The sequence below is a fragment of the Mirounga angustirostris genome, unplaced genomic scaffold (genome assembly GCF_029215605.1).
Source record: "Mirounga angustirostris isolate CCGP_5_RB_7025 unplaced genomic scaffold, mMirAng1.0.hap1 SCAF_17, whole genome shotgun sequence".
NCBI classification, from domain to species: domain Eukaryota; kingdom Metazoa; phylum Chordata; class Mammalia; order Carnivora; family Phocidae; genus Mirounga; species Mirounga angustirostris.
The window spans coordinates 21,822,552-21,847,439 of NW_026991725.1; the positions used below are offsets into that span (position 1 = coordinate 21,822,552).

The 24,888-nt window shown below is 55.7% G+C and overlaps 1 protein-coding gene across 1 annotated transcript in view; it reads right to left on the reverse strand.

Moving 5' to 3' along the window:
• Positions 1-24,888, reverse strand: part of ITGA3 (integrin subunit alpha 3) — a 29,164-nt gene continuing 4,276 nt past the window's right edge. The window contains exons 2-26 of the mRNA XM_045889108.3: positions 20,900-21,027; positions 20,505-20,584; positions 18,527-18,776; positions 16,972-17,058; positions 16,379-16,586; positions 15,743-15,939; positions 14,003-14,091; positions 13,739-13,875; positions 13,489-13,575; positions 12,261-12,328; positions 12,053-12,189; positions 11,272-11,421; positions 11,076-11,173; positions 10,561-10,708; positions 10,230-10,298; positions 9,313-9,392; positions 9,125-9,202; positions 8,507-8,609; positions 8,181-8,363; positions 7,867-7,986; positions 6,965-7,078; positions 5,911-6,009; positions 2,627-2,752; positions 2,088-2,231; positions 1-1,326 (exon numbers count right to left, since the gene is read on the reverse strand). Of these exons, the coding sequence (XP_045745064.1) occupies positions 2,121-2,231; positions 2,627-2,752; positions 5,911-6,009; positions 6,965-7,078; positions 7,867-7,986; positions 8,181-8,363; positions 8,507-8,609; positions 9,125-9,202; positions 9,313-9,392; positions 10,230-10,298; positions 10,561-10,708; positions 11,076-11,173; positions 11,272-11,421; positions 12,053-12,189; positions 12,261-12,328; positions 13,489-13,575; positions 13,739-13,875; positions 14,003-14,091; positions 15,743-15,939; positions 16,379-16,586; positions 16,972-17,058; positions 18,527-18,776; positions 20,505-20,584; positions 20,900-21,027 (2,947 nt within the window). The 3' untranslated portion in view covers positions 1-1,326; positions 2,088-2,120. The remainder of the gene's footprint in view (positions 1,327-2,087; positions 2,232-2,626; positions 2,753-5,910; positions 6,010-6,964; positions 7,079-7,866; positions 7,987-8,180; positions 8,364-8,506; positions 8,610-9,124; positions 9,203-9,312; positions 9,393-10,229; positions 10,299-10,560; positions 10,709-11,075; positions 11,174-11,271; positions 11,422-12,052; positions 12,190-12,260; positions 12,329-13,488; positions 13,576-13,738; positions 13,876-14,002; positions 14,092-15,742; positions 15,940-16,378; positions 16,587-16,971; positions 17,059-18,526; positions 18,777-20,504; positions 20,585-20,899; positions 21,028-24,888) is intronic.

Consider the following 24,888-nt stretch of genomic DNA (forward strand, 5'->3'; position numbering starts at 1 on the left):
TACAAACTGGGAGCTGTTTATTGGTTGCTGTGAGAAGCCTATATAGAAAGAAGGCACAAGGAGGGGGAGGGAGCTCCCCTGCTACAGTACCGTGGAAGTGGGTAGGGACTGGAAAAGGGGACTGCCAAAAGGCAGGGGTCAGGAGAGGTTTCCTGGAACCAGCCTCGACTTCCAGAATGGGCCTCAGGACTTAGCCCGTGGGGTGAGGAGGCAGAGCTAAGTTGGCTCTGAAAGCCAAGGACTGCCAAGAACCCCACTTCTAGGCCCCCTTACCCATGGTCAGTGAGGGCAGAGGAGGTTCCAGCTGATGGGGCAGGGACAGGGCTCCCTCCCCGTTCTACATTCAAGTGTCGCTCCCTCCATGATCTTGGGGGGTGTGGGGTCTCTCCAGGCCTTCAGAGCCCTGGATAGTAGTGGTCAGTGAGAAGTGGGATCTCCTCTCTCCTTCCAACAGCTCCTTGGCCCAGGACTGGTCCCCTCCTCTGCTGAGCATTCCTCCGTGCTCCCGGGGCAGTCCCATCGCAGGCAGTCTGCCAGGCTGTCCAGTGGCTTGTCCGTCTTTGTTCCTTCAGACTGCGTTCCTTGTCAGAAGGGAATCTCCCCTGAGGAGAAAGGCTTCACAGAGATCTGTGAAGCAAAGGAATCCTGGGGACCTTCCTTCTAGTCCACTCTGCTCTTGGGTCTGAGCATGCCAGGTCCTGCAAATGCCACCACCGTGGGCAACCTGAGGCGGGTGCCAGGAGCCACGGCTGGGGGGGGGCCTGGGGCGCTGTTCCCTGTAGTAGTAGTTGTAGTCCCAACAGCAGGGTCAATCCAGTGACTATGGCTCAAGATGGGTCCAGTGTGAAGGGTGGGGGTGGGGGTATTACCGCAGTGGGGGCCTTTTCCTCCTGGCTCTGGAGCAGGCCCTTTGGCTTGGCTCTGGCATAGGCAGGGGCGGTGCCCGGCACAGTCCACAGGCGGTGGGCCCCCCATGTGTCCAGGCCCACGGCCCCGCGCTTCTGCGGGGAGAAGCCCGCGGCCAGACGCACATGCCTGTGCTAGCGGGGCTAGGTGTGCCCGAACCTGCTGGCGCCAGCCAAAGGCAGTGGCCCCTGTGGCTTGTCAGGGGCGTAACGTATGATAAATAGGAGGGGCACTGGGGGAGCAGGGGTGGGATCAGGGAGGATGTCAGTAGTATCGGTCCCAAGTCTGCCAGCTGGTCACCCAGTGCTTCTTGGTAGGCACGGTGCTCCCTGGAGGTGGGTAGCGCTCCTCCTCCCGGATCCGCACCGCGTGGTACTTGGGCATGATCCGGTAATAGCGGGTCGGCTTAAAGAAGTCACACTGGCGGTGGGGCAGAGGGGGGAGTGGGGAGGAGAAGAGGAAGGGCATCAGCATCCAGCCCTCGAGGTTGCGGGAAGATGTGCCTAGCTCCTTCCCCCACCACCACCCACCCAGAGGCTCTCAAAGCCAGGACCCCTGACCCAAACACATGCCATCTCCCTGCACTGTGACAGAGAGGGCAAGGTTGCCCACCCTCAGCCCCAGAGGAAGGAGGAACTGAGGAAGGCAGAGAGGAGAGGGGGAGGCAGCTGGAGACAGAGGGGCAGTCACCGAGGTTGCTGACAGGATGGCTAAGGAAGCGTCGTGGTCTGCCCTGATCGCACTGTGGGGGTGGGGGGCCAGCATGTCACCCCAGAGGGGCTCTGAGGAGGAAAGGTACTAGTTCCAGAAGGACTCTCCTTGTCCCCTCCTTCTCTGGAGGTGGAAATGGAGGCGCAGAAATCACTCTAGGTATTTGCTGTGTGGCCTAGAGATGGGGCCTAGCCTTGGCCTGGGTCCTTTTCCGATCCCCAGAAAGCAAAGGGGGCATGGGGAGCATTTTATGGCTCCCTCTTGGGGCCCCAAATCTTCAGGGGAGGTGGTGAGAAGACATCTTGAGCTCTCCTAGGGCATGGAGGGAGACCATGGGCTGCTCTTTGGGGTGATGCCAGGGGCAGAGTGAAGAGCAGCGAGGGCCCGTGAGGAAGAAGAGCAGATAGGACAGAGTCAGAGGCCCCGGCCAGCTGCAGGGCTCAGGGAAGAGGGCCCGGAGGCCGCGTTACCCGGGTGGGCCGGGGGCAGGGGGCTGCCCCCCCTCAGTAGTCGTCGGTCAGCCTCTCTGTCTCTGACGGCTGGCTCTTCATCTCCGCCTTCTGCCTCTTAGCTTCATACAGGGCGCGAGTGCGGGCTCGCTTGAAGAAGCCGCACTGCGGAGGGGAGGAGGTGGGGATGGGCCATCAGGGGGCGCTGGGGGGGCCTGGCCGGCAGCACTCATGGGCTAGGGCTTAGGGCTGGGGAGCCTGGATGCCTGGGTCCCAGCCCCTGCTTGGTGGTGTGGCCAGAAGCCAGAGCTCCTGGCTTCCCCTTTCCAGCTTGCAGATCCCCCCCACCATTAACCAGGCAGGGATGTCCTGGTGGGTGAGGTGAGGATGGGGGGTGGGGAGACGGGATGAGACGGGAAGCTGGGGAGAAGGTGGGGACAACGTGGGAGAAGGGTGGGGGGTGGGGTGGAAGCAGGAATGGGATGAAGGGAGAGCTGGTGAGGGTCTGCTGGCAGGAGGTCCCAGAGCAGGGGTCCCAGTGGTGGTCTGGGGGTCCTAACCTTCCACAGCAGGAGGATGATCAGCCCCAGGAGCAGCAGTCCCGCACCCACAGCCACGAGCACCAGCCACAGCTCGATCTCCGCTGGTAGCTCCTCCACCAGATCAGAGTCAATGTCCACTGAGAACTGGCGGCAGTGAGAAGGGGCTCAGCCCTGTGTCCACCCCCTTAGACCCCATGCTCAGCCATCCCTTCCGAGCGGGGCCCAGGACTGTGCTGTTTGATCTACTACCAGCAGGGGGCACTCAGGAACCAGAAAAAGCCCCTGCCTGCCCACTGCGGGCCACAGATCCCTCCATCCTCTGGTTTTCCCCGGGAGCAGACCTGGTTCCCAAGGACCAGCTTCAGATCTGGGACGCAGCCTGGAGTCTGGGTTTGTAGCCCACACACCCGGGCTTGAGTACCAGCTCCATCCTTGAGGAGCTGTGTGGCCTTGGACAAGTAAGTTCACCTCTCTGAATCTCCATTTCATGGTCTCTGATAAAGGAGATCACAATGCCTACCTCGTGGTATAGCAAAGTGGTCAAGAGCATGGGCCTGGAGCCAGACTACTGGGCTCAAGCGCCAGCTGCGCTGTTCACTAGCTGTGTGACCTTGGGCAAATTACTTAACCTCTCTGTTGTTCATCTGTAAACTGGGGATTATGAGAATGATACCTACACTTCATAGGTCACTGATGAGGATTAAATGTGTTTACTATCAGTAAACTGCTTTGAGCAGTACCTGGTACCTAACCAGCATTCCTAAATATTTACAAAAAAACAAAGAATGCAGAGCATATACTACCATTATTTTTCCTCCCCTACAGTGGAGATAGATAGATAGATAGATAGATAGATAGATAGATAAATATAGATAGATATATAATTATTATAACATAAAATTATATTACATATATTATAACATACATAATTATACATTATAATATATACATTGTAAAATATATATTATAATGTATACTATATTATACAATTTATTATCTTACGTTATGTTACATATAATATATATTATTTTAACATATATTATGCAATATTGTATATTATATAATATTGTAATATTATGATCTATAACATACATAGCATATAAGTGTTATATAATATGTAATATGTATTATAACAAAATTATATTACATATAATGTATTTTATATATACTGAGAGAAAATTTTTCTCTGACTATACATGATTCTTTCTTTTTTTTTTTTTTTTTAAAGATTTTATTTATTTGACAGAGAGAGCACAAGCAGAGGGAGAGAGAGGGAGAAGCAGGCTCCCTGCTGAGCAAGGAGCCCGATGTGGGACTCGATCCCAGGACCCTGGGATCATGACCTGAGCCGAAGGCAGCTGCTTAACCAACTGAGCCACCCAGGCATCCCCATGATTATTTCTTTAAAAATTATTTTGATTATTATTTTTGTTTAAATACAGATGATATCAAGAAAACTAAAGGTTCCCAGTAACGTTACTCCCTGGAAATAACTCTTCAACATTTTGGTGACTCTCTTTCCATAGTTTTTAATGCCCATGTTAAACACACATCCTTTCTTCTTCCACATGAATGGGGTCTCTGTGTGCTGTGTGTCCACCCCCTTAGACCCCATGCTCAGCCATCCCTCCTGCGGCCTGACCTGACTCCTCTTTCAGCTATAATCATCATCTCTTGATGTCAATTAAGAAAGATCAACCTAATCTCTGATGACTGCATAGTCACTCTAGAAAATGTACCACAATTTATTGAACCGATCTCCTACCGAAAGACATGTAGAGTGTTTTCAATTTCATGCCATTATAAACCACGCTTTCAAATATCCCCATATATTTATATTTGCGTATTTGTCCTATTAGCTCCTTAAGATATATTATCATGGGCTGGATCAAAGGAAGTGTGCATTTTAAACTCTAACAGATATTGACAAATTCATTTCCAAAAAGAATCCATTCACTTATACTCGAACCAATAGCATTTCCTTCTACCTCATCGGCACCAGACAGCCTTAGTGTCTTTAATCTTTTCCAATCTGATAGGGGAAAAAATCCTGTGGCTGTTATTTTTATCTCCTCACTACCAAGGTGACCATTTCTAGTTCACCCTGTGTATACCGCCCGTTTATCTTTACGCTGCCCTTTACCTTGACATACTAAAAATATATATCAATTCTTCATCATATACGCTAGAAACTTTTTTTAAAAGCAATCTATTGGGGCGCCTGGGTGGCTCAGTTGGTTGAGCAGCTGCCTTCAGCTCAGGTCATGATCCCAGGGTCCTGGCATCGAGCCCCACGTCGGGCTCCCCGCTCAGCAGGAAGCCTGCTTCTCTCTCTCCCTCTGACTGCCACTCTGCCTACTTGTGCTATCTCTGTCAAATAAATAAAAACCTTTAAAAATAAAAAAATTTTTTTAAAAAAGCCATCTATTGTTTGCCCTTCTAGTTTCTTTTTATCATCTCTTTTGCTGTATACAGGTTTAAAATGTCATACAATCTAATTGGTCAAATGTTTCCTTTGCAACTTTTGGGTTTAGTAAAATAACTCCCTCTCCCCATAATTAAAGATTATTATTAAATTATTTTCTGAATTTTCTTCTGGTATATTAAGTTTTATTTCCTCTATTTAAATATTTAATCTAACTCCTCTGTAGTTTTGGTTATCATGTGAGGTAAGGGTCTGTCTTTACTTTCCAGATGCGTTCTCCCAACACCACTTCATAATCTAACTTTCTCTATTGGTTAAAAATGCTATCTGTATAACAACATAAATTTCTATTCTGTTCCATTGGTCTTTCTGGCCCTTCCTCCACTACCTTAATTTATTTTGGGAGATATACAACAATGCATTTAAGCAATCCTCCCTTCGTCTCCTGTATTATGCCCCCTCCATATCTCCACTATAGCCTTTTCATGAAAAAAATTGACAATTTTGTCATTTTTTTTCCCTCTCCAATGTAACTCAGAATCAAGTTTGAGAACTTTGTTTTCAAGTTTCCATGGAGATGGAACATCTTCACAGAGAAGTTGTGCAGGTCAAATAAGCTCTAGCAGAGGTTCTCAGCCCTGGTTGTACCTTAGAGTCACCGGGGGACTTGTAAACCTCCCCTACCTGGGGTTCCACCTCCACGGACTCATTTCATTGCTTAGGGGTATAGTCCAGACACCAGAAATCCTCCAGAGGAGTCCCATGTGCTCCCAAGATTGAGAACCCCGTAGCTAAGGTGTGAGCGAGTGCTCTGAAAACCTGCCCTGCGCTCCCATGCCCTGGCCAGGCACTGTGGCTCCTCAATGTGCTCACTCACCCACACGGTCTTGTTCTCCATGTTGATGGTAGGGATGCTTGTTCGGAGGAACAGGGTAGCCCAGCCGGATACACTGACTCTGTCAAAGTCTCTGTAATCCTGGATGGGGGCAAGGGGTGGTCCAAAGAAGTAGCTGAAGCCCCATCTGAGCCTCCCTCTTGACCCTGAGCATCCTCCCCAGGGCACCCTCCCACCACACAGCATCTTTAAGCAGCACCCCAAGGGATCCGAGAGCCAGGCATCTGCACACACAAATGCACATCATTCATGCGACAGGTCCTATGCCGGATGCGGGGGACAGCAGAGACAAGGAAGGTCACAGTCTAGGGTCAGGTCTCTGGGCTAAATCTGGCCCATCACATGTTTTTGTAAATAAAATGTTTTTGGCACACAGCCACGCCCGTTTGTTTCTACGTTGTTCATGGCAGCTCATGCCCAATGGCAGAACTGAAGACTTGCAGCAGAAACTGCACGCCCCACAAAAGCTGAAAAGATTGATAATCTCCTCATTTGCAGAAAAACTGGGTCTAGGTGGCTGGCATGTAAGTGCAACCCAGAGCAGAGCGTGATCGGTGGCATGTGCGGCTTCTGAGAAAGTTCTGTGGGTGTGTGGAGAGGTCGTCTGCAGCTGGGAACCTCAGAAAAGACCTCACTGGTGGTGAAGCGGCTGGGGAGAGCCTGAAGGCTGAAGAGGAATTTACAGGCAGAGATAACAGAAGGGGAGCTGGCCTTCCGGGGGGGCGGGGAGTGGCACCGCAAAGACGTGGGCGTGGGAAAGAAACAGGCGCAGGATGGAACAATGGACACCCAGGAGAAGGTCGTTCTGGCTGGAGACGGACATGACATCATGCCCACACGCAGACACGCGATCTAACGCTGACAGGCATAGTGACAGGATTACAATGGCTCCTGGGTAAAGTCCGACGCTGTCACTGACCCACGCACGCACACACAGCCACACGCAACCCTGGCTGTGACCCCGGCCTCACCCTCTCCCTGTTGCTCTCCCCACCCTGGCGGGGGGCAGTAGAGCCCTGCAGACCCAGGCACTGACCTCAATGAAGGTGCTATTCCATACTCGTGCCCGCACTGTCACATTGGTGATGACAGGGGTATCAGGAATGGGGCACTCCAGCCACACACAACGGGCCTGGTCACTGCCACACTTCTGGGGTGGGCCGGGAAAACAGGACGTGAGACAGTCTGCGGCTCCACATTCTTCCTGCTTCACCCCTTCCCTTTGGCTCTTCCCCTGGCTTAATCCCACCCACGGGTGACCCCAAGGGGCCCTACCTCACCCCTTCCCTCATGCAGACCACCCCACTCCCACACTTACACATCGAGGTCCTGTTCTTTAGGCCAAGCACATATAGATGCCAGGGACGTAGATAACATGAAATCTGGTCCCTCTGTATATAAATGGGGCCCAGCACCTGACACCTCCTTTCCACCCACGTCCCTCACTGAGCCTTTGTTCAAGCCAGCTCCGGCCACCTGGGACACCACCTCCTCCCTCTCCACCCAGCTAGGCCTCAACTTGCTTCCCAGGCCTGTTCCTCTCTCCCTTTCAACAGAGGGCGCCCTGCACCACCCATCTCTCCCTGCCTCCCCTCCATCCTGCCTCTCCCATTCCCCAGCTCCAGTGTCTAAGACTTTGAGCGGCTGTTATCACCCCCAACAGGATGGGGCTCTGGGGAATAAAGCCAGTGTCTCTTCCTTTGGCCCACTGAACTGGCTGCCCACCAAGGGCAAGAGCAGTGGGATGCCCACTGAGGGAGGAGAGGAGTCTTCCTCCCTCTGACCACGGGTGCCTCACGGCACAGGGGTAACATCACCTCATCACACCAGGGTCTCCGGGTGACCGGCGCCCAATCCCCCTTGCTTCGGTGCCCCCTGGTGCCCACACGCCCTATGATGGGGGGGACGATCCCTTCCAACCTTGTCCTGGCCACTCACCAGCTTTGTCTCGGACTTGGCTTTCTTGGTAGCAGCCAGAGTGACTGGCGGGGGGGCCGGGCCTCCCCCTGGGTCCAGCTGTCTCCGCCTGCGCTGTGGAGGTGGCCCGTCGCCAGGGACCTGAGAGGGAAGAAGATGTTGGCTGGGAGGAAGGAGCGGGAGCAGAGTCGGGGGAGAGGCAGAAAGGGCAGGGGGCGGCAGGCTCCTAAAGGTGCACAAGAAGGGGCAGGGCAAGACACTGGCCTTTCTGCCCCGCGGCATGCAAATATGATGCAAATGAGATGTAAATGAAAGGCCCCCAGTGGTGTCCTTACAGAGAGAGTGAGATTCAGAGGGTTGATGAGGTCTCCAGGTGGCCGGCAGGGCCAGGACCCATTGCCGTGGATGGTGATGTCTGTGGGGTACAACAGCCACTTGCCATTGATGACTTCGTAGGGCCACTCCAGCCCTAGGGCCAGGGTCCCCAGGGCTGCCAGCCCTTCCCCCATGGGGCCCACCTGTGGGCACAACGGGTGTCACGGCCACTGCCTCCTGGCAAACCACCTCCATCTCACCCATCCCCAACCCGCACACCCGCAGACCCCAGGCCCGTCCCCGCCTTCCCAGGAGTCCCCGCCCAGGGTCCCTGTGGCCCCCTTACCTGGAACTCATACTTGAGGGGGCTTCCCACATCCTCCACAGTTTTCATGCCAGACTCGCCCATCACTGTCCCTCCGAAGAAGCTTTGTAGCCGGTAATTCACTCTAAGGGTAAGAAAGATGCTGGAGTCTGAGGGGGTGGGAGGGGCCCTAGCAGAAGGGACGGGCACTGAGGTAGGCGAACTCCAGCTCCTCTGACATCAGGCAGACCTGAGATAGATCCCTGCTTTGCATGCACTCGCTGTGTGCTAGTTATTGCTCAAGCAAGTTATGTATCCTCCCTGAGCCTCGGTTTTCCCATCTGTAAAATGGTTGCTATATCATGGGGCTGTTGTGGGAAGTCAATGAGCTGCTGTATATAAAAATTCTAGCACAATGAGCCCTCATGAAATGCCAGGGCCACACCAACACCTTGGCCCCAGGGTGGCTGATTCCTCCACTGCCACCTGCCTTACAAGGGGAGTAATAACAGCAACAATGATAGTGATTGCTGTCAAGGGAAGGGGTGATCCAGGGGAAGCGCAGGCCTAGACAGGTGCGTCCGAGGAGCTCAGGAGCCACGCTGGGGACAGGCAGGTCCACGCACAGGCACAGCAGGCTGGGGGAGGGGTGGTACCCACATGCTGAGGGAGGCCTGGAGTGTGTAGTCCACCAGCAGAGTCAGGGTGATGGGCCACAGGTTGTCCTGGTGACTTGACCTGGGGAGGGAATGCAGGGGGTAGGCGAGAGGTGTCAGCTGAGGCCCGGGCTGGAGGACGTCCCAGGGCGCCTCACCCCTGCCGCAGACTGGCTTCTTGAGGTCACTCACGTGGAGAGTTGCAGCTGTGCATGGAGTTCCCTTGTGTGCAGGGTCACCCCGGTGACTTCGAAGGCGATAAGCAGCTCCATCTGCCATGAGGACCAGGGAGGCAGAGAGAGAGGCGTTTGGGGCCGGGCAGGGGTGATGCCATACGGGAGAGAGGGGCTGAACGCTATGCGTCGGAGTTGGTTCTCTGCTCCCCCCCTTCTGGGCAAGGAGTCTCTGCCTGGCCACCTGGGTCCACTCTTTCACCTTGTTAGCCTCATCCTGTTTCCCCTTCCCCTTCTTCTCTGTCCATGACATCTCTGTTACTTTCAACTATATGACCTTGAACAAGTCACTGTAACCTTCTTTTTTAAAAAAGGATTTATTTATTTATTTGAGAGAAAGAGAGGGCGCGCACAGGGAGAGGGGCAGAGGGGGAGGGAGAGGCAGAGAATCTCAAGCAGACTCCATGCTGAGTGCAGAGTCCCAAGGGGAGCTTGATCTCATGACCCTGAGATCATGACCTGAGCCAAAATCAAGAGTCAGGCACTTAACCAACTGAGCTACCCAGGTGCCCAAGTTACTGTAACTCTCCAAGCCTATATTTTCTTTCTGTAAAACAGCATCTACCTCCTCAAAAGGTTGTGAGAATTGCAGCATAAAAAAAAGTGTGAAGTGTTGGACTCAGGGCCTGGCACATAGTAGGTGTTCAGCAAAATCCAGTTCCTCACCTCCACCTGCTTGAGTTTTGTGCATCGCTAGTGGCCCCATTTTTCTTAGTCTCTGGGCCTCTCCCCATGCCCTCCTGTATTTCCCTGTCCCTATCCTGGCTCTTTGCTTCAAGGAAACCTGGGAAGCAGGCAGGCAGAAGAAAGGTTAAGGAGCTCATCAGAGTAGCAGGCTGGGACCCACAAGCCTGGGAAGGTGTGGCCAGCACTCACCCTCTGGTTCCGTTTGAAGGGGTTCCCCAGCTCACAGACAATGGTCTCATTGGCCTGGCACATCCCAGCCTGAGGAAAGGAGACAAATCAGGTCTGGGTGGTCAGAGTAGGGCATCTCCAGCCCCCTCCCTGTGGCACTGGGTCTGATGCCTAGAGGCTTGAGCACCAGGTGCTCCTAGCATTAGAGACGCTGCAAACACCTGAAGAAGCCCAGCCGAGAGGAAGCGGGGTGGACACAGGACAAATGAGGACACATGTAAATGACATGTATATAAGGATGTAAATGCTCGCGGACCCTGTTTGGGCTCTGAGCCCTGCAGGGGGCACTCACGGGGCGCACTGAGGACAGCAGCAGGGCGGGAGGCACCGCCAGGGTGAGCAGCGCCTCGTGGGCGTCTTCCCCAGCGCGCTCCCTGCTCGGGGTGTTGGTCACGTTGATGCTCAGGAGCAGTTTCCGGCCATCTCTGCTGTACTGCAGCCTGAGCGGAGGGAAGGACCCCGGCGCTGAGCCCAGAACCCCGCCCCAGGCCCGCCCCGGATCAACTAGGCCCCGCCCCTCAGGTCTACTGAGGGAAGAAAGTCCCCTCTCGGGACAGCCAAGCCCGGCCCTCTGGCCTCCCCTGGAGAAGAAAGCCCTTTTCTTTGTCCGCGAAGGCCAGCCTAAGCATCCACCCGGCCAGTTAACGTCCCTGCGCTCAACTCGCCTCTCTCTGAGGCCCCTCCCCTCAGATCTTCCGGGGTCCCCGGGAATCGCCCAGACCCGCAGGGCCCGCCCCTCACCTCCCGTTAGCCAATGAAGCCCCTCCCCGCCCCACCCTTGGCCAATCAGCGCGGCCCAGAGCGCACCTGCTCAGCGGCTGCCCCAGCTCCGACACGAAGGCCACCTGCATCTGCAAGTTGCTGTCGCATTTGTTGTCCTGGCCGCACTCCTTCTGGAAGTGGACCTGGGGGTGGCCGGAGGCGTGAGGGCCCATCCTCCACAGCGCCCTCTCGCCCCACAGGCCTCCCCGGCCCCCGCCCTTCCGGCCCGGGCCCCACCCACTTCGGTGTGGTTCTCCAGAGCCTGCGCCTGGTTCAGCACCGGATACGGGTCTAGGGACCGCAGCCCCAGCCGGGGGCGCTCGGGCATCCTCAAAGGTAAAGAGTAGTTCATCGAGATGATGATGGGACGGAGTTTGTCGCGGACGTTATCCTGGGGAAGGAGGGGGAGCTGAGCCCAGCGCTGCGCTCCCTTCCCCCCTCCCCAAGTTGACTCTTCACACCAGCCTGAACCCTCAAGGAGGAGCTGAGCCCCCACCCACCTTGAAAAACCCCAGTAAGGCTGAACCCCCTCTGGTCCTATCATCAGATTGACTCCCTTCCTACAACTCTGACCTACAAGCAAGATGATGGGACTCCTTCTCCCCAGAGATGGGGGTGGGGGGTGTGTATCGGGGGTCGGGGGTTTGTTGAGCCTCCCTTCATCCCTGGGGTCCCCAGGATGAGCTCTTCCAACCGTGATATCCTAGAGAGGGGCTGAGCTGGTCCCGCACTCACGGGCCCCCTTCCCCCCCAGACACCAACTAAGCCAAGAGTCTCACACACCTCACTTTACTCAGAGGTGATAAGCCCTTTGGCGCCCATCCCCATTCCGAGGCTCTCTGTCTCTTTCTACCACATTTTGTGCACTGTACCCGCTGCAGACCTATGGCCTCCCAGGTCTCCCACCTCCCCCACCTCTGTCTCTGGGGGGACTCCAGTCCCTCGCCCCTGACCTGGGGGGACTCTGGCTAACCTCCTCCAGAGATCTTGGAGCCGGCGTCCCGCCCCGGCCCCTCCCTCACCATCAGGAGCAGTTCCAGCTTCTGGCAGCGCATGTCGGGCATGGAGAAGAAGCCGTGGAAGACGGCTGACTGGCTGCGTGCAAAGCGAAGCCGAGGCGGTCTGCGGTCCCGGTCGGCCTCCAGCGTGTAGGCCAGGGCTGGAGGTGGATGGGGTGTTATCAAGTGGCCAGGCAAGCATACCCCTCCTTCCCCACACCACCGTACTCACTGATGTTTCGCCTGTAGTTGGGGTTCCCGGCACTCTGGTTGTAAGCAAAGCACAGCTCCACCTGCACGCTGTTGGGAGGCGGGAGACAGGAGGAGGTCACAGTGGGACCCAGTTATCCATGCCCTGGCCTTCACCCTTGTACTGGGCCAGGGGAAACCAGGCCCTTAGGAGGAAAGGCCGGGGCAAACCTGGGGAATCCACAGAGCTGGTTAGGGTGTCTTTGGCCTCTTCCCTGCCCACTCCCATGAAAGCCATAGAAAACAGGGTTAGAGGGGTGCCTGGGTGGCGCAGTTTGTTAAGCATCCGACTCTTGGTTTCGTCTCTGGTCTTGAGCTCAGAGTCATGAGATCGAGCCCCTCATTGAGCTCCGCACTCATCGGGGAGTCTGCTTGAGACTCTCTCTCCCTCTCCCTCTCTGCTTCCCCTCCCTCTAAAATAAATAAATTAAATCTTAAAAAAAAAAAATTAAAGAAAACTGGGTTAGAGGTCACCAATGGGGAAACTGAGGCCCTGAGAGCAGAAGGAGTTGCCTGAAGCTATCAGTTGGTTGGTGCCCTGCCCAGTCTTATACAGGGTACACTGTCCAGATCTCCTTCTCCCACTCACCCCTGCTTTCTGCTCTGGGTCCCTTTGCCTTCTGATCCAGGCCTCATTCATGCAAAGGCCTTGGGGCCATCACCATCATTACTGCGACCACGTTAGCAACTAACATATTCTGAGCACTTGAGGCGGACAAGGCGCCATGTGAAGGGCTTTGTGTACATCATCTCATTTAATTATCACAACAATCCCATAAATTCGTTGTTACTATTATTAACTTTGTTTTATAGACAATGAAACTGAGACTCAAAAGAGATAACAATTTGTTCAAGGTGGCTCTCTCTCCCATCCACCTAAGTGTCTCCTTCTTCCCTCCTCCTCCGGGACCTCCCTCCCCAGAGCCCACCCTTACCACTGCAGTGGGCATAGCTGGAATTTGAACAAGGCCGTCCAGAGCTCCCGCTCCTAACCACCATGCTCTCCTACCCCTCCAATTTGCCCATTACCTCCTGCAAGGAAGTTGGCTTTTTAATGAGGTTGGGTAGGAGGGGCAACGCTTACCCCAGGAATCAACCCTCTAAGGGTGGGAAATCAGGAGTTGCAAGGGGAGGGGTTTGGGAGCCAGGGTCCTTCCTGGCATGCCCATACATAAGGAGTATATGGACAGAGCAGTGGCTGAGAGTCTCACCAGGAGGTGGGTGTGCAGAGTGCAGGGTCCAGCACAGATGGCCTGGCCACCAAGGTCTTGTGGAGGATATTGATGACAGGCCGTGCCCTGCATAGAAAACAGACATCAGTCCTTCCTGCCCAGCCCCTGCCAGGCTAGACCTGGGGCTCAGGCTTGCGTGGACCTGGTGCCGAAGGTGGATGGAGCTGGGGAGCCATGCAGACAGGGCTGGAGGGGAGAAAGGCCCCTATCCACCATCGCCCTGGCTTACCGAAGCAGCACGATGCGGTCTGACAGGCTCCCCACCAGCAGGTCTGGGTAGGAGTTCTCATCCACATCCATCCGCCCACTCAGTGAGTAGCCAAAGGTGGCCAAGCCAGGCAGTCCCAGCTCCTCCCCCTGGATTACCTGGGGGTAGGGGGAAGCAGTAGGGACAGGCTCAGGGTGAGCTCTGGGGACCGGGGCCCAGGGGGAATAGGGAGAGGGTGGGTGAGGGGAAGGAGGGAAAGCCCCCTTTGTTCCTGTCCACCCATACCTGCTGCGGCTGTCCCAGGAGCCCCCTGGAGCTGCTGTGATAGATGTACACTTTGCCCAAGCCCTCGAATGGGGCTCCCACGGCAATGTCTGGGGAAGAGAGGCAGGAAAGGTCACCCTGAGTCCTGCGGACCCCATGTCTCCCCGACCTGGCACTCCAGGCCACAGGGTCCAGCAGGAAACAGAACTCACACTGCCAGGCAGCACTCAGAACATCAGGGAACGGAGCTCTATGGCTCAGGATTAAAACTGGGACCACTGTGAGCCCAGGTGCCTCCTTTTATATTGTGGGAAAGTAGGTCTAGGAGAGACAAGGGACTTACCTAGAGTCACATAGCAAGTTAATGTCACAGGCAGGCCTACACTCCAGATTTCTGAGCACTGGCCTAGTGTTTGTTTTCCTTAACTATGGCATCTTGCATCTCCTCCACCAACCTCCCCTTCAGACACCCGGTTCTTCTAATGACATTTACCAGCAGGGTCACAAAAGGAAGTGTTCCCCGTTGGTGACTCTGCCAGCTAGTTATCAAGCACTGCTCTCATTTAATCCTGACGAGACTGCTGGGGTAGGTACTGCCATCCCATTTTATAGATGAGGAAGCAGACTCAGAAAACCCAAAGCCACACAGCTCATGAGTAGAAAGAGGATATTGAGTCCATGCCTGTCTAACACCAGGGGCTGGAATTTTAATCACACTATCACTTTCCTTATTAAAGTTCCTTAGACTTTTAAAATTCTAACCATTATTTCCACAAATAAACCCCAAATGTTTTATTATCTTCTTAACCTTTACTCAACTCTTTCTAGTTCACTGCTTTTGATCTGATAAGGCCTAGGTAACCGGAAAGCCAAGCTTGTTAGAAAAGTATGTAAAGGAAAAGTAAGTAGGTTCTGAGTAGAAACCGGACGACTCTTCTATCAGTAAATGTTTGGGCTTTGCTACCTGAACTTTCTAGCACCTACTTTGGCTCTTTAGAGACTCCTCTGCCTTCCTTTTGGTTCTTAGGTATGTTCTGGGAAACTGAGGTTGTCAGAAAAAGTGGTTTCCAGATAAGCCGGGTGCTCTCATGGCAACCAGGCTCTTCCTTACTCTGTCTCTTTGCTTGATACCCCAGGTCTGATTGATCCCCAAGTCCTGCACAGCAGTGGATATCCTCTACACCTGGGGCTCCCACTTTGTCCCAGCCCTTCGCATCCCACACTTGATAGAATACATTCTTGGTCTTAACATCCCCAGGCTTGCTCTCCCCCATCCATCCCATATTACCCTCCAGAACCATCTTTTAAGGTACCAAGTTATCATATCACATCCCTGCCCCCAGACCTTCTCTGGACATGGACACCCACCCCTCTGCCATTACCCAAAGGTAAAGCCCCAGTTCCTCTGCCTGGCTTTCAAAGCACCCACCCCATCTCCACACTGCTGCTCTAGCTTCATTCATATCTGATGTGAACAGCCCACATCCACTAAATTTGGGTAGATCGAGAAATCACGTGATACCCCTTCTATGCCCTTCCACTGTGCACACTCAGCCCAGCATCTGATGCCCAGTGGTACATCCACCCCTGCGGGAGGCCCACCAAGCTTGCCGCTGGTAGCTTCCTCTGCACGGCCTCTCCCTGTTACTGCTGTGAACTCCCTGGGCCTGGGCCCCATCCCGTCCTCTCTTCGGGCCCTGTCAAGCCTGGTATGGAGCTGGCACTCAGTGGGTGTGCTGGGGCAGGACTGCTGGCTCATACCCTGGAATCCGTCCTGGTTGATGTCACCAATGCTGGCCACGGAGAAGCCAAAGGCGGAGCGACTGGGGCCATGGAGCAGGAGGGAGGGGTGGGCAGGGAAGGAGGTGCCTGCCTGGTTCATGAAGACATAGAGGGCACCCCCTACCTCTTCTTTCCGCTCAAAGTAGTATGGGGCGCCCACCAGGAGGTCCTGCCACCTGCACAGGAGAGAAGGAGGGAGAAATGGGACAACCTAACTCTCGTTTAGTGGGCACAACTGCGCCAGGGCGCATGGCTATACAAATGGCATCTCTGGCCATGGTTTGTGGGAAGGACATGGAAATGCCAATGGGACCCGTCTGACAGAGGACATACGTCACGGGGAAGCCAGGGAGCGCAGATCACACCCAAACAACCCACATCCACGAGAACCATACAAGGACAAAAGGAGATGCAGGTGTCATGCAATTGACATGTAAATACCCAGAATCTCATCAAGGCTAATTGCAAATCAACATGCAAATCAACATGCAAATCCCTGTAAAGAGCATGCAAACAAATGAGCAATCGGGACCTTCCATTTCTCTGCCCTGGCTTGGGCAAGACTGCCCCCCTTGCCGTTCTCCCTGGCCCCAGAAAACGTCCCTGGATCCTCACCCATCATTGTTCAGGTCTGCCAGGGCAATGGCGCTGCCAAAGTAGGCGCCCACCTGCATGCCCTCCAGCACCTGCCTCCTGCGCAGGTCTCCGCCTGCCTCCTGGCTCAGCAAGAAGACAGCGCCCATATGTCGGTGCCGTGGGGCACCTGTCACGATGGTGATGTCCGTGGGGTGCAGGATGGCGATGCCCACCTGCACTGTGTATCCTGGGATGGGGGCGGGGAGGTGGTCAAGCAAGGCCCAGTAAACTTTGTCCCCTTCCACTCTGCCCCCCAGACTTCCCAAATATCGTTTATCCCTCTATTCCAAGTTGGGCAAGAAAGTGGATCCTGGACGCCCAGCCTCCAGTCCTGCCTGCACACAGGACTATGACTTCCATGAAGGTAGGGACTTTGCATTTTGGGTGCTCAGAACAGCCCTGGCATACAGGTGGTGCTCAATAAGTATGTGCTAGTCGAGCTAAATGGCACTAGTCACACCTGCACCGTGGCCTCGCTCTTCTACCAGGCACCGAAGGTGAGGGGCCAGAGTGCTAGGAACTGAGCCCCCTCCTTCCTCCACCACCCCATGAGCCACCACAGCTGGACTCACCAATATAGAGGTTCCCTTGGTCGTCTGGGTCCTTATAACTATATTCGGATAAATCCCAGTCCTTCCGCTGAATCATGTAGCTGTTTCCTTTCGGGAGGGGGAGGGGAGGAGTTTAAGTCACCACTCCCTTCAACCGCCACGTCCACGTCACCCTGCTAACCTCACCCAATAAGCATATAATAACCCCTTTTATTTGTGAGCACTTTGCCATTGGAAAATCACGTCCGCTTTATTTTAATAATTCTGTGAAGTAAATGATGATGCCCATTTTGCAGATGAGAAAAGCAAGTAGTTGTTGAGCCAGGGCTGGAATCTGGTCATCCAGGCTCTTGGATACGAAATGACATTTCCCTCACTCTAGACATCGAGGCCAGACTCCACGCCATTATCTCCTGGTCCTGCCCCCAAACTCGAGCTGCCTACCTGTTCCCTGTTCCCTGGGGCTGCTGTGGGAGAGTCCCTGCCGCCCTGCCGAGGTTCTAAAGGACCAGGGGGTGGGGGAGGACCAGAGGACGGAGGAGAGGCCTCAGCCTCCGGTGAGTCTGGAGCTACGACTATGCCCTGGGCTACCTGTTGGTCAAGAGGAGGAGATTCGGGGCTCCCTCTGCCTGTCGATTCTGCAATTAACAAGGATGCAGTAAGGAGAGGAGGCTCACTGGGGCTACAACCTGTGTGGCGGAGAGAGGCAGAGATGGAGGGGGCTGTGAGCCTCAGACACCCCAGCAGTGCGGCCATAGCCGTTACCAGCTCGGCTCCTGATACAAAGAAATACTCCACGAGCCCCGCAAAGATTGCCCTCTATGTATCGATGAGAAAAAAAAATGCCCCTAGCTTATTGATAAGTGGAAAGAGAAAGAAGCAGAACAGCATGTTTAGTGTGATCCTGTGTGTGTGTGTGTCTGTGTTATAAAGATATTTATATAGTCTAAGATAAGTCAGAGGCTGGGCAAGACACTCGGTAGTCTGCACGGGGAAACAGGACGCTGGGGGGGGGAGGGCGGGGAGGGGAGGGGCACTTTCACTCTTTGTTTCACCAAATCCCACTGTCCCAGTTAGTAGTTGTAGCAGGAGCATGTTTTCTTTTCTTTTCTTTTTTAAAGATTTTATTTATTTATTCATGAGAGACAGAGAGAGAGAGAGAAGCAGAGGGAGAAGCAGGCTCCCCGTGGAGCAGGGAGCCCGATGCGGGACTCGATCCCAGGACCCTGGGATCATGACCTGAGCCGAAGGCAGACGCCCAACCGTCTGAGCCACCCAGGCGCCCAACACGTTTTATTTTCTTAATAAGGTTTTCAGTGCTTGAAGTGGAGTCAGATGGACCTGCTTTCCAGTTCAGGTTTCGTCACTTACTGTTGGCAACTTGGGCAACTGACTTCACTTCTCTGAGGCTCAGTGTTCTGTAAAGTGGGTGGGGGGAAGCTCGCCTCATAAGAGTAGTTTAAGTTCAATTAACATAATGAGCGCTTGGGGCGCGACAGGGGCAAAGAGGCCTCTTCTGCCCCCTGGGAGTGGGCGCTCTCCGCTCCTCCCGCCGTCCCCCCCGCCCGGCCCCTACCTCGCCAGTTGTTCGCCCCGGGAGCGCCGAAGTACACGGTGTTGTGGGTGAAGCCGCCGCTGGTGCCCAGCTGGCACATGCCTGTCGCCAGGTAGTCAGTGTTGCTGTTGCACATCTCATTGTGGTAGGTCTGCCAGTCGTCGGTGGGGTCCAGCTCGAGGTCATTGCCCCGCACGTAGCACTTGCCCACCATGCGCCGCTGATCCTCCGACCCCGACCACAGCACCTGGGTGTAGCGGTGGGCGCAGACCTGGGGACACACACAGCCTGAGACCGCGGCAGGGACCGAAGGCCGGCTGTCTCCTTGGCCCTGGGCACCTCTGGCTTTGCTGGAGAGGAGCTGGAAGACGTCTCCCAGCTTTTCTGTCTTCCCACAGTGATGCCTGGACCTATGTCTGCTTCCCAGGATTCGGAAATCTGCTGTGAAGTTTGGGAACACTTTTTGGGAAGGCCAGGAGGTCCTGGGTCTGAGAGTGGCTTACGGATCTTGGCAAAAGGAAAAGGGGAAAGCATGAGGGAATGTGGGGTCCGGGCTCTCAGGTCTAAAAGGAGCAGATGAAGGAACTTACTTCTCTGCTCTGCCCTCTTGGTGGACAGGCCATTATTAAAATAATAATCGCAATGACGCCAGTAATAATAGCAGCTAACACCTACTGAGTGCTTACTATATGCCGGACAGAAGTCTAAGCTCCTCACGATACTAAATCCAGTATGCGTCCCAACACCACTGTGGAGCAGGGACAATTTCCACCCCACCCCCCATCTTAGACAAGGGGCACAGAGGCACAGAGAACGAAGTCTCTAAGATCTCACATCTAGAGAGATGCAGAAAATCCTCAAACCAAGGCTGCCAGGCTCCTGAGCCTGAGCTCCCAAGCGCTAGGCAGCTCCTGCCTCTCTCCTAGCTCCCCCTGCACACTGGAGGGGCTCGACAAACAGTTGTGGGACAAGTCCATCAGATCAGGGTGTTTGTAAAACAGCCGGCGGCCAGGCAAAATCCAGAACTGGGCCTGGGTCTTGTCTGCTTGCTTTCTGTGTCTCCTCCCAGCCGTGAGCTCCACCAGCAGCGGGCCGGACTCACTGCTAAGCTGCTGGTGCTAGTAGAGCTGGGGCACACAGTAGGTGCTCACTGAACATCTGTTGAGCGGGTACCCAGGGTCTAGAACTGCCCTAAATGGAATGCTAGACCACACGCCTTCCATTACACGGTTCTAAAATGGCGTTACAGGGAACTGATGCAAACCCAGAGCTTAAAATGGTATTCAAAGGTGACAGAAATTGCAAGAGAGAGGACTAGGGGGTGGCCATTGATTGGACGGGGGCACACTTTCTGGAGTGATGTAAATATTTCTTTAATGGGTATCGGTTACATCGATGTTTCCTTGGTCAGACCTCATTAAAACTTAAAATCTGTACATTTCACTGTCTGTAAATTTCACATCGATTAAAAAAAAAAAAAAAAAGAATTGCCTATCTGGGATTCAGAAATTGAGACCCCAGGGGCCGACACTGAAGAAGGCAGCCAGGAAGTGACAAGTGACAGCAGGAAGTGGCCCCCAAACCCCAGGGGGTGAGCCGGGGTCAGCAGGGCTGTGCCTCATCCGCCAGCCAGCCTGTCAGGAAGGAGCAGGCCCAGGCCGCACTGCCCCGGGCTCTCTCTGCCCTTTCCTCCTCACAGTTCCCTCAGCTCATTCCCACGCAGGGTGAGCACCCCGGGAGGAGGGGGCAGGGGTGGGGGAAGGAAGTGGGTGGTTCAGACAGGACCCAGGCCGTGCCAGGCCCTGGAAGCACATCATAAGTGCAGGATCGAGGGGACACTCAGGCCCGTGGAGACTTCCAGCCACCAAAATAGACATCTGCAAGGTCCCAGCTCACTCACCAAAGACCCCTCTCCTGCCCTCTGCTTCCCTCCGCAGCTCCTGGGAAATGAAGGAGAGGGCTGGGGTGGGGGGGGAGCTGACAGTGAGTGCCCACTTACCAGGACTCTTCCCGCAGGGCCCTGGCTGGCCACCGTCACCCCGAGCCACATGTCCTCAATAATGTGACGGTCAGGGTCACCTGTGGGCATGGAAGGGGTCATGAGCCGGGGCACCCGTCCTCCCTGTGCTTGGAACATCCAGAGGGTAGGGTTGGTCTTCCTGGCCCTCCACCCCTGCAGGCCACCCTCCCTATGCCCTTCTCCAGCCTGCCATGAATCTCAGCTCTACCGATCCCATGTGGTCCCACTTTCCTCTAGCGCCCCCTCCTCCCAGCTGGACAAGAAGGGACTGGAAATTGCCCAGGTAAGCCTGATCGCTGCTCCAGGTCACCCTCTGTGCTACCCCCTCCACCAGACTCCTGACCCAGAGCTGATCCCCAGTGCCTTGCCCTCACTTTTCTCTGAGATGTCCATCCGCTCACAGTCATCCTTGTGGGCAGTGAGTGGGCACAGGTACACAGCACCAGTCCGGTTGGTGTAGCCATCAGGCATGGCGAGGTCCTGGGGGGCACCAGCCAGGAGCCTGGTGGGGGTGGGATGCAATGAGGTTGGTGGGCCCAGGCTCAGACTCCCCAAAGCCTGCTTCGAACAACTTTCTGTTCAACATGTTTGCTGAGCACCTGCTATGTCCCCGGTGCCAGGCTGTGTGCCAGGCTCTGGGGTCAGGAGATGAATGGATCCTGGCCCCCGTCCTCCAGGAGTGGCCAATACAGGAGGGGCGGGCAAGAAAACAGACATCTGCAGTAAGCGCCTCTGGAGAGGAAAGCAGGGCACAAACCTGCCCAGATGCGGCATGGGGAGTAGTCCGGGAGAAGGGGGTCCTCACAGAAGGGGGAACCCGAGCTGAGTCTGAGGATGATGACCAGGGCTCACCAGGAGAAAGGGAGGAAGGGCACTGTAGGAAAAGGTATGATCTGCAGGAGGGCCAGGAAGCGTGAGCAAGCAGGGTGACTCAGGATCCCCTCGGCCCTAAGTATGGTGGGAGCTGGGAACATGAGTAGGGGGGGTGTGGGGGGGAGAGACACACAGGAGGGCAGGGTGGGAAGGGAGTTTTAAGCAAGGGAGTAACGTGATCAGATCTGGGTTTGGGAAGGGATGCTTTGGCCTCTGAAGTGAAGGTAGACTGAAAGAGAGAATGACCGGGGGGAATCCTGGCACGGCCTTCAACTTCCGGGGGGCCTGGGGGAGATGATGCTGGAGGCCTGGGTCCTTCCTCTCTAAATTATATAAGGACTCGGGTCTAGTGGCTAGCACTGAAGAATAGGAGCAGGAGGTGACACTGGACGCAGGGAGTGTCCCCGAAAGCGGAGCCAGGTGAGCTGGGGTCAGCAGGGCCCTAAGTGACCTGGGTGATGCTATTCTTCCCCCCCGCCAGGACACCACCACCACTTTGAGACAGGCATACAAGGTATGGGGGGGCTGGGCACCTGACACTTTGGACAATGGGGCCACAGGGCTGAGTTCTTGGCAGGTGCGCCCGAGAGTGGGGATCGCCCCCAGCCTGCCCAGAACCCATCTTTGGGGACACTGACTGCAAGTCCCTACAAGGGTGCTTAGGGCCCTGGCCACCCACCCCATCCCAGACAGGTGGCTAGAGGGGAGGAAGGCAGGTCAGCCTGGGCGCAGTATCTCTGGAGACGGTCCTGGGCCCACCAGCATCAGAAATCCCTGGCCTATTTGTTAAAAACCGGCAAACTCCTCAGCCTGCCACAGACCATCTAAATTGAATCTGGGGGTGGACCCCTGGAACCTGCCTAATTAACAAGTGCCCCAAATACTGTGCACCTCGGTTTGAGAAGACAGCTCGACCACCCTTTGCTCCCCAGGCATCATCTCTCCCTGAGGCCTGTGGACGTTCTGCCCGCACGGCTTCCCGGATCCTGATGGACTCGGCCTTCTGGGTGGCAGGTACCTCCTAGGTACCCCTCCATCTGGCCCCAGCAACACAATCACCCTGAGGTTCCCAGCTCAGAACCCGGGCCCTGGGCTGCCCGCCCGCCAGAGTCTGGAGGTACACAGCAATGCCCCACCTGCAGCTCCTGCCCGGGACCGGTGAGTGAGGGCCCCGGAGAGAGGGCAGGGCAGGGCCTGGGCATGCCGGGACCTGGGGTGCCTCCGCCCACTGGCTGTCAGGAATGCACCGCCTGGGGGTGCTGGGAAGGGGGCGGGACTTCTGCCTGCGCCTCACATCTCGCTCCGACCTCGAGCTGGGAAGCGTCCCTGGGGGCAGGGGTGCAGCTTCTCCAAGTAGAGCAGTTAGGAGCTGCCGGCAGCAAGGCGGGCAGGGCGCCAAGGTGGCAGCCGGGCCCGGTTAGTCACCCTCTGTCTGGCCTGGAGAGGGTGCCTGGTGAGCCCGCTGCCTGACCACCCATGGACCTCTGCCCCCCACGCGACTGCCAGGTGAGGGAGCGAAGCAAAAGCCCGTGGGAAAGGAAGAGAAGAGCCTGGTTCTTGGGTTTGTTCTGCCCCGTGAGGGCAATTTCTTTTCCCTCTCTGAGCTGTGAGTGCCTCATCTGTGAAATGGGGACAGCAGCTGTCCCACCAACCTCGGGGGTTGTTGGGGGGAACAAATGGGTTAGTTCTTCAAAAAGGCCTTCTGACTATGAAGTCATGGCCAACGTGAGCACTCGGTCTGACTTCTGGCGGCATCAGGGACTGGCCTTCGCTCATCCCCAGGTGTTCCTCCAAGCACCAGGGAATTTTTGCCCCACCTGGTTAGGGAGTCTGCAACAGAGGGCAAAGAGCAGACTGGTTGTTTAGAGGGAGCCGAGGATGGGACCTGGGAGTCCTTCCATGGCGGTGGAATCCCTGGGGTGGGGGTGGGGCAGCGGCAGAGTCATGCTGGCGCGGTTGCCCAGATTTGGCTGGAGGCAGAGGCTCAGGGTTGGCTACGGTGAACTTGAAGGGGTAGCTCCAGGCCTCAGGGGGCAAGGTGTCCCTGGGCAGCCCAGGCTGCGTTCCAGGGTGTGACATGCAGTAGAAGTGTTGCTGTCCCCCAGCTGCAGCCCTGACCAAGTTGTGGGGGCATGAGGTGGCTGGGGAGCAGGGTGGCCATGACCTCCCAGCTTTGCTTATCTCAGAGGGAGTGGGTTAAGGGACTCCTCCTCTCAGCCTCCTGGGGTACCGAGCAGGCAAAGCCGGGCATGGCTGGCATTTGGGATTGCAATCAATCCCTTTACCATCTATACCCGCTCAGCCCTCACCCTGCCCTAGCCTTGTGCCCACTGATGGGCGGTGGGGCAGGGCGGGTGCCCCAATTCTAGCCCCACATCCCAGGCCTCTCCCTCCCCAGAGATTCCACAGGGAGCCCCCCTCCAACCCCCCCTGGGGTATTTTTAGCTCCTACTTGGCCTGCTCAGAGGCCCTTTAAGGCCCTCTGGCTCCCATCCCGGGATCCAATGGGTCTCCAGCCAGAGGACTGGGAGTTGGATGGGGGAAGGCATGTGCAGAGGGTCAGGTCCAGCTCCCTCAAGCCACAGCCAGGTGTGGGAGAGGCCTTCCTGGCACAGAAATGAAATGTAAAATAGCATGCAAATGAGCATCTCTGCTGCCTGCTGTTGGGGCTGGTCCAGGTCCGTGAGTCCAAAAGCTGACCCCTCCTAGAGCACCAGTGAGTCCAACCTCCAGGCAGCAGTCGGAAGGGAGGCTAGCAGGATGCTTTGCCCAGTTCTTGGAGCATAGAAGAAAGGAGATCTGAGTGTCCCTCTCCTGGAGCCGGCCTGGGCCCCTGCAGGAGCTAGGGGAATGGATGAAATGACCGCTCAAGGGCTTTCCAACAGCTCCTTGGCCTCACCTTTGGCTCCAGCCAGACAGCCCCTCCCGGCCTCTGGGGAACCCTTGAACTCCAAGTTCCATAAAAGCACCTCCTCACCCCCGTTCCATCACTCTTCCTGGGGGGGGGGGGGAGGTGATCAAAGCTAATGTAACAGCCAAGCCGAAAACAGCAGAATCAGAGGAGGCTGGGGAATGGGGCCCAGGAGCCTTCAAGGCACCAGGTTGGCTCACCCCAAAGAGAAGAAGGCTCCCTGGGGGGCACTGGGGTGGGGTGATGCTCAGACATACTGCCTGTAAGATTCAGGGAGGCGCCTGAGTGTCAGCACTCAGACCACAGGCCCCCATGCCTCACTCCTCAGGGTCCCCTGCCACCTCAGGCTGGGAGGCCGGTGGCGCCGGGCGCCGCTTCAGCTCTGAGACCAGGGGTGCGGGAGGAGCAGCTCTCAGATGCTGGATCGCAGCTCTGTGCCCATCCTGCTGCCCAAATTAGCCATCTCCCCAGAGGCTCCCGCTCCCGTGGTAGCGGACTCGCAGGCTTCTCCGTCCTCCCCCTACGTCACCCTGACGCTGCCCACCCAGCCCCCTCTCCCCTCTGGTGACTCAGCCCTAG